Source organism: Octopus bimaculoides, chromosome 1 (assembly GCF_046866305.1).
Source record: "Octopus bimaculoides isolate indiv1 chromosome 1, ASM4686630v1, whole genome shotgun sequence".
NCBI classification, from domain to species: domain Eukaryota; kingdom Metazoa; phylum Mollusca; class Cephalopoda; order Octopoda; family Octopodidae; genus Octopus; species Octopus bimaculoides.
Window position 1 is genome coordinate 130,741,195 of NC_142928.1, and position 8,792 is coordinate 130,749,986.

General features: G+C 34.3%; 1 protein-coding gene across 1 annotated transcript in view; it reads right to left on the reverse strand.

The window, feature by feature from the left end:
- The window catches only part of LOC106878053 (transmembrane protein 131), a 76,601-nt gene that overhangs the window by 9,182 nt on the left and 58,627 nt on the right, over window positions 1-8,792 (reverse strand). The window contains exons 24-34 of the mRNA XM_052970436.2: window positions 7,744-7,828; window positions 7,410-7,576; window positions 6,749-6,888; window positions 6,047-6,242; window positions 5,032-5,960; window positions 4,057-4,220; window positions 3,362-3,576; window positions 2,480-2,622; window positions 2,177-2,263; window positions 1,706-2,062; window positions 629-701 (exon numbers count right to left, since the gene is read on the reverse strand). Of these exons, the coding sequence (XP_052826396.1) occupies window positions 629-701; window positions 1,706-2,062; window positions 2,177-2,263; window positions 2,480-2,622; window positions 3,362-3,576; window positions 4,057-4,220; window positions 5,032-5,960; window positions 6,047-6,242; window positions 6,749-6,888; window positions 7,410-7,576; window positions 7,744-7,828 (2,556 nt within the window). The remainder of the gene's footprint in view (window positions 1-628; window positions 702-1,705; window positions 2,063-2,176; window positions 2,264-2,479; window positions 2,623-3,361; window positions 3,577-4,056; window positions 4,221-5,031; window positions 5,961-6,046; window positions 6,243-6,748; window positions 6,889-7,409; window positions 7,577-7,743; window positions 7,829-8,792) is intronic.

The following is an 8,792-nucleotide window of genomic DNA, read 5'->3' on the forward strand; positions in this document are numbered from 1 at the left end:
TATGAAGCACTTAGCTGTGCTCTATTTCACACACAGGAGAAAATAAAGCTTCACATAACATTAAAATAAGCAAAAGGCAAACTTGATGGTGGGTCATCATCATCATCAATTAATGTCCACTTGTCCATGTTTGCATGGGTTGGACAAAGTTTACCTAGCCAGATTTTCTACAGCTAGATGCCCTTTCTGTTGTTAACCCATACCTGTATAAGGCAATATTCCTTCATGGTGGGCTTATTTCAGTTCCCATTTACCAAATTCTCTTAAGGTTTTGGGGAGCCTGGAGCTATAGCATAGGACATGCCCACAATCCCACACTGTAGGACTGAACCTGAAAGCATGTGGTTGGGAAGCAAATTTCTTAACCACACAGCCATATCTGCAGTGAGTACAAAAATTTGTGATGGGTTTATTTTTCATACAGTTCATGGATTAAGGCCAAAGAATTCCTTTATGATGTGTGACTAATACTTTTAAGCACATCTGGCAAAGGATTAATAACTGTCAAGGAGTAAAATAACTGAGTTGAGAATGAAGGCCTTCTTAGAGAGGTGATTAGAGAAAAAAAATGAAGTAGGAAAACAGGCACAGCTTCTGCTGTGATGATATCTGAAATAAGACAACTTACTTGTTGTAGACAGATGGGCTTGCAGGAGTATTGGTATAGTTGGAGGGTTGGCTGCATCGAGTGGTAAAAGCACCTGGAAAATATTTACGATGTTAGAAAGGGCAAGAGAGAAATATTCCAGAATACATTTAAAAGTAATTTCTTTAAACTAATGCATTTAATTTTTCAAATAAAGTAAAAAAAAAAAAAGACTTATTTTTGCTGCTCTGTTGCAAAGTTTTGTGAATTATAAAAAAGTGTGTGTGTGTGTGTAATTTATTCTGTTTCAAATGATACAATATTTTTGAAGACGGATCTTTTTTAAAACGGGGGCCACATTTTTCATTAATGTTTTACGTAGTGTTTTTGGTACCGAAAGACTTTCAAACTTCGTATACTTATCTATTTTGTGTTATAGAACAGAAAAATATTTTTGTATTCAAATTTATTTCATGTAAAAAATTGTCTTATTTCGATAATTTCAACCAATCACTGACAAGTATTCAGTTGTTTACATTTACTCCTTTGGCTGATTAAGCCATAGCTTCGTTTTATTTGCTTTTTTCATTTTCTTTTTTTTCTTCTTCATTTTATTTGCTTTTTTCTTTTTAAATTTGCTGTTTTACTTTAACCCTAACCCTATCACCGATAGAATTGTTTCAGAATCGTTTGTTTATGTAGTCGGCACTTAATGTATATCGGCTGAATGGACGTCAGTGATTGGTTGAAATTACAGAAATACGACAACTTTAACATGGAATAACTTAAGGATTTCTTTTTTTTTTTAAGAAGACTAAGAGAAAAAGATGTTTTATATGACACATTCTACCAGTGTTCCAAGTTTCAAAGTGTTTCGTTAATGAAAAATGTGGCCCCCGTTTTAAGAAAGATCCTTGAAGACTTGCAGTGCACACATATTTTCAGTAAAGTAATATCTGTTGTGTCAATAAAAGATTCTCTACATTTTTGTTCAATCTATGAGATACAGCAGCCACACAGTCCTAAATTTCACACTCAGCCATTTAAAATAAAAAAAAAACCAGGATGGTTACATTAGTTTGTTCAGTTGGGGCTGTACTGAGAATAAACGAGTAATACCTGATAGTCCATGGTCTGCAAAAAGGTTGAATTCATTCCATTTATTTTCAACTGGACTAGCAGGAGAGCTGCAAGACTTGTTAGACTTCTGTACAGAAGCTGACGGTCCGATAAGCATGTGAGTGTTGTTAGTATTGTCAATGTTGTTGTTGTTGCTGACCACACTGCTGTAACTGCTTGACCGGCTACTAACAGAACTGCTGGCAGGAGAGCTTGGTAATGGAGATGATGAGATCTCTGTGGTGTTGGGATAAAAAGTAGGTGTGCTCAATGCAGTCTGAATTGGAGACGATGTATAGGAACGGTTGTGTTGAAGGGCAAAATTTTCTGTTTGACTTGCTAAATCACTGAGGTCTCCTAGAAGAAATAAAACAATGCAGTCAGTGATGAGAAGGGAAAATTAATATTTCAGGAGAAACATGGGATTACAAATTGACAGCAAAAAGGAACAGCTTCGAAGAGCATTCTTACCAATGGGTGCCACACGAGCTGGTGTGTCCCATGGATCTTTACATTTCCGCATATAATCATTCTCAGATCGGCTAGAAGCATTATCATCTGGAAAAGGAAAGATTGAGAAGATGAATTAGGAAAATATAAAAATTAAAACACGAGGAGCAAAAAATTAAGAAAATAAAAGGGGTAATAGAGAATAAGGCAAGTAACAGTTTACAAAGATATAAAATTAGCGAAGGTTGGGTAGACTTATTGCTTGTAATGCTGGCAAATAGTGGTTGTTGGTATTATAGTAAAAAGGTTTGGAATGGTGCATACCTTCAGAGCTTGTGGTGTACCCAAGCCTGGCTTTTCCTTTATTTTGTCTAGGCGCCTTTTTAGTTTTGTTGACCACTTCCACAGTGTATTCCTTTCTCTCAGGAGATTTCTTAGGTTCCAGATTATAAGGTAGAGCCAGTGTACTGAAATAAAAAGTAGTCAATATATTAGATAGGGAGTTATGCATCTACAATGTTTACTTAAAATCCCCAAATAGTCTAAGAAAAGAGGTTTGCCTAACAAAACCCATATTCTTCACTACATTACTTCTTTGGACACCTTAAGAGACAATGGATTTTTACCTTTTAAAAAGATTCCTGATCTTATCATGTGTCCAACGTGACGATTTAAATGAAGCTCTAATCAACTCATTTTTACTGACCAAACTATTTTGACACCCTTCTCTAAGACAATATTAACCCAACAAACTTTATCTTGTTCAGTAACAATCATGCTGCTTTGTCCTGTAGATTTAAATATATGCACAAACTCTCAAAAAATTTTACAGCATTTCTTGTACTCAAAATCAGTTAAAATTTTGGATATATGTGCCCTCCATAGGCAAGGGATAACATCTGTTCAGCCATCCTGCCAGGATACAGTTAAGTCAGGGGACTGCAACATTGTGGACTGTGAAGAGCTCAACTGAGCCAATGGTGCTTCTTACGTTGAAGCTGAGCAGAGGAATCCTAGAAAATCAATGATCAGGATCACAAACTGTCAAGGGAGTAACTGTAATGCAACCATAGGGGTGGCGTCCATGGTGGTAATCAACTAATGAAAGATTCACTTTGACTCAAGTCCCCAATTCAAATTCATAATGAAATTGGATGATGACAGAGTTATGGGAAGCTGCAAAAGCAGCAAAAAAAAAATTCTTACTTAGGTTTCCAGATATTTCCACCATAAGTATCTTTGGGGTTCACTTTTATTTTCTTGTGAGCTTTTGATCGTGTAGTCAACTCAAAATCATCATCAGCATAGACAATGTCTTCAATAATTGGAGAATGTTTCTCAACTGGTTTGGATTTCTTGGACTTGGATTTTGATACCTCCGAAAAATTGTTGGAATTATTACTTGCTTCCCTGGAACAATTCTAGAAAGGAATAAACAATATTAATTTTTAAAATAATCTTTAGTAGTAGGCACAAGGATTGAAATTTTAGGGAAGGTAGGCTAGTTGATTACATTAACTCCATTGCTCAACTGGTATTTATTTTATCAACCCCGAAAGGATAAAAGGCAGAGTTGGCCTTGGTAGCATTTGAATTCAGAATATAAAGCTGGATGAAATGCCAGTAAGCATTTTGTCCAATGTGTTAATGATTCTGCCAGCTCACCGCCTTAAATTTTAAAAACAACCTGCTAACAGTAGAGCATTCATCCATTTTTTTATAGCATAACTCAACTTATGTTGGATCATGCTGTAAATCCAAGACATTTGCATAAGTTACATAACAGATATATAGTTAACAATTTTATTAGGTGTTTAATATCCAGGAGATAATGTAGTAGCTTAGCATAATAAAATTGGACGGGAGACTCTAAAGCGAGAAGAAAAAAAAGTGTACAAAACCTTTTCTTCAAAATCACCCGTGGAAGATTCTGTTGTTGTAGATGATGTTTCATCTTTCTCATCTGTTACATCTTTCATTGTGGTAAATTGGGACTTCGTATTCTGTTCTTTGTTTTCTTGTTTATTTTTCTTCTTTCTGTTCTTTCCATTTTTACTTGTTTGGACTGCAGTAAAACAGGACATGAAATATTTGAATAAGAAAAAGGTAAGTGCATATAAGAAGGTGATGTTGTTGATTAAATCAAGTCCAGTTTATTACTGACAGCTTTATCAACCCAAGAGATAAGTTAACCGGTAATTCAAACAGAAAGCAACAACGCTCAATCTAAGTTTTCTCACAAAACAGCTGAAGTTGACTTATTTGCATTTTCACTCTACTCCATCATTCAGTTCTAATACATCATCATCATCATCATCATCGTTTAACGTCCGCTTTCCATGCTAGCATGGGTTGGACGATTTGACTGAGGACTGGTGAAACCGGATGGCAACACCAGGCTCCAATCTAATTTGGCAGAGTTTCTACGATTGAAAATACATAGTATTTCCAGTGTCAGGAAGCTAAACACCAAAACATTTGGCAATGTTCGGAGGACAGTAACTGAATAAGAATTATATAAACAACCTGTCCAATCCATGCCTGTATGATATGCAAACATAAATGAAGATGATGACTGTAATTAATTTTCATAGAAATCTAACTCTTAACTTGAAAGGATTTAAGAACAATCATCAGCTAACCTGTTTTAGATTACAAACTCATTGCAAAAGAAGTTTGTAATGAAACTTTGGAGAAATTCAGTCAAAAACAATGAAATCTTAAGACATTGGGATGAGAGTATTATTTGTAATGCTTTACAGACAATCACAAAGAATGCAAGCTATACTTGGTGGAGTGTAGTCAGAAGCATAAATAACAAAGCAAGTTTAAAAAAAACAAACATTTTAGTACTAAAAAGAATAAGACTTCTTTACCTTCTGCTTTGACAGGTGTTGGTTTGTCTTCTTCAATTACAGAGCAAGTGTTCCCACGTCGCTCTTCACTAGATATTCTCCCATTACTGTTTAGCTTTGTTTCAAATGAAGAAGAGTTGAAGTCTTTTGTATCATAATTTGATTTTCTAGATTGGTTTGTGTCAGTGTTAGAAACATTTTTTTTATCACTGAATTCTGTTGAGTTGAGATCATTGTTGCACCGTTTACCTGGGCGTGTCTTTTTTCTAACTACATTGTTCTGGCCACTGTTACTACGTTCATTGAAGTCTTCAGAAGAATTTGCTGAACAGTTTTTCACATCATATATGGCAGCTTTTAAATTGTTTGATAAATCTTTAGTATCTTTTTCATGAGAATTCACTTTTAAAATATTTGGCTTTCTCTTGTAACCAAATATTGAAAATATGGTAGGAAGCTTTTTAAATAAATAATTTGCTTTAAATGTCCACTGTTTGTCCCTCTTGTTATTTGTGTGGTCTGTGTGATTTGTTGAACTCTCAGGAAGCAAGCGTGAAGCACGACCCTCTGTAACTACAGAAGAGTTTTGTGGTAGCGTTTTAGAAACAGATGAAAGCCCAGAGATATTTTTCAGATCAAATGCTTTACCCTTCTCATATGGCTGTGTACCATTTAACACTTTGAGTTTTCGTCTGTAAGAGTCTGCCACACAAATGCGCTTTGCTTCAAGATAGGCTGTAATAAATACACACAGAGTGAGCACAACAATTATACAAATAAAGGCATAGTAGAGACCCATTTCCCAACTTGGGCGAGGTAGGGCAGCAGCGCATCTGGCTAGCATATAGGGAGGTACAGTAGCCTGCAAAGTAAAGTTCACTGGTGGCCCTAAACTTGTAGAGATTGTAAGAACACGACGAATACGAGACATGGTGAAGTCAGGAGTGAAACTGAAATAGAAAAAAATAACAAATTTAGTTAGGAAATTGATAATAGATTATATAAAATGATGCAACTTCACTGATTAAATACTTACGCAATATCTATTTTCTGACTACCATTAGGGAGCAGCTCAAAGCCAGCACAGTCTAACACTTTGAAACCATATCCTTCACAAGGTGAAGAATTTATGCTGAATCCATGTACATAAAATGGTAATTCTCCTGTGTTTCGCATTGTAAACATTCTTTTCACAGTAAAATGAGGCAATGAGTTTTTACCCTGCTTTTTTTCTATGGAAAAAAAAAAAAAAAAAAAAAGGAAAAAAATTAGTTTTTTAAAATTTATTTCAAAGTTTCACATCAAGTAAAACATGTTAAGCAAATAGATTATGATGAATTGTGTGAGTGAACTCTTCTTACAGCTAACTCATCTACCATGAAATAATAGTACCCCATTTAACAGGGTAATATATTACATCATGACCAACCTAGTATTAGATCTTCACCAGCAACTGTAATTCACCAGTCCAAAAAGAATACCATTTGTTTAACAATCTTTCAACGTTTGCATAGGTTAAGGGGAAGATTGTTTGAAAAGACTTTCTTTATGGCTGGATTATGTCTATTGTGATGGAGCGACAAACTACAGGGCAATCTTAATGCAGATATCACTCCTTTGAATAGATAGCTTTCAACAGTAATTCCATGAGGTAAACAGAAAATCAATGCTGGAGAGCAGTAAGCAGTAGCTGAGTTAACAGAAGCATGGTATTAGAAGGTGGAGACATAATACTTACTATCACAGTTCTTTAAATGTTTCTCTGTCATCTCAAAGAGTAGTGGTGTTCGAGAGCCAGCCTTTCTGTTACTGAATCTCATTTCTCCCTGACCACCCTGACCCTGTACCACAAGACTGTCTATTATTGTTAAGTTGTTTCTGAAACAAACAAGATCCAAGATGTTGCTGAGAATGGCAATAATAATTGAAGACTAATATTTTTCATTAAGAAGATAGGAGAAATGAAAAAAAAAAAAAACTCCTCAATGAAGCAAAGCATCTCTACCTTGCCAAAGTATAAACAAATTGCTAAGAAATTTATACTACATTGACACTTATTATCAATTGTTACAATGAGCCTAAAATTTATACAAGACACTTCAGCCGAACATGAACATTTAATTTGATTGGGCACAAAGACATTGACATAAAGGGAAGTATATATGTTGAATGAAAATGTCATTAAAAGCTAACTATTTCATTTATCTTGCCTCTGGTATAGGATTTAACTCAAAACTGAAATATACCAAAACTGAAATTTATACAAAGCACACAATAAAGCACCTATCTAATTATGTTTACTGTCTACACCTATAAAACTATAATTTGTAACTATATCAAAATGAAAATATATTTTTCTCAGTATCAAGAGTTAGTTGTAGGAAAATACTCTAACAAACCTTATAATGATTAGAGAAGTTCTAGATAGATCATCTTTAGGACGAAATCCTACTTGGAATTTTAACTTTGTTCCTGGGCTGAGGAGGGCTGTGATTGTTTCTTTGTGAGGTTTGATACCTAAAGTGTTTTCTATGTGTTTGCGGTATCGGTGGAGCTGGGAATTTGGCTGCAATTTAAAGGGTTAACATGTTACAAAAAGTTTCAAACACAGATATAGCAAAAACACAACGTTTCAATTAATATAATTTTCAGTTAGTAAACAGAACTTAATAATGCAGAAAATTTAACTTTCAGCTTAATATTTTTCAGAGAAAAATAGATTAAAATACAAACTGTAGAATAGGAGTGTTCAAGATCTGGCAAGATGAAAATATCTCTATCATCTGTTTCTATGTAATCTGAGAGATCGGATGCAAGTCTGTTAAAAGAAAACAATTCATCTTAATATGGAATGGTTACTTTTTGTCTATTTACAAGAGAACAAAACCAGCACCAGGACTATCAAGGCTGATCTGAAGGCTCAACAACATTAGTAGCATGCCAACAGTGACCTATCCCTTTTTCTTATCCAGTTTTAATTAATTCATTCATAACAACCATCATTACTGCATCAAGACTCACTGATTATCTGTTACTATCAACATAGTGTATAGCTAACTGGTTCCTATTTAGATTAGCTGTTAACATATTACCAAACCAACTGTGACACTGTAGATAAGAAACTGATAATTTCTAGTTTTCTTAGTTGCACTTAGTGAATTTTGGAACAGCAGTTTGATGTAGATAAAAAAAATTTTTTAACCTCAATTATCAATAGTAAGAATGTGATTCCTGATTGCTTGATATGCTGAAGATAACACTCTATATACCCATAGCTCACTTTCAGATTAAACCTATCAGTTCCACAATTAACATATGCACTAATAATTTACACATGATATCTTAGTTGCAGAACTAAGGGAACAGAAAACTTGCTCTGTTTCAATAACAAAACTTGATCTCACTATAAAATAGATAGGATTTCCTGTGTTGCCATGTCATTTGTAGAGTTATTACAAATAATAATTATACTGCAATGGGGCCTAAAAGAAACTTACCTCAATCAATTTAGTTCATAACAAAGACCATAATAAAGTGATTAGTACAGTGTCCCAAAAGTTACTGATGGATTTCAATTTTTAATAACTTCCTTAACTTAAATAAATGCATGAAATTTTGATACAATATAAAGGACATAATGGAAATTAATATGCACAAGTCAAATTTTGCAATGTCACTGCATCACATATGAAAAATGACATTGCTTAAACAGCAGCCATTTTCAGCTTCGCATGCTCGTGCTCTTTCCAAAATTTGCACCATAACACCTTCAAGAGTTTCAG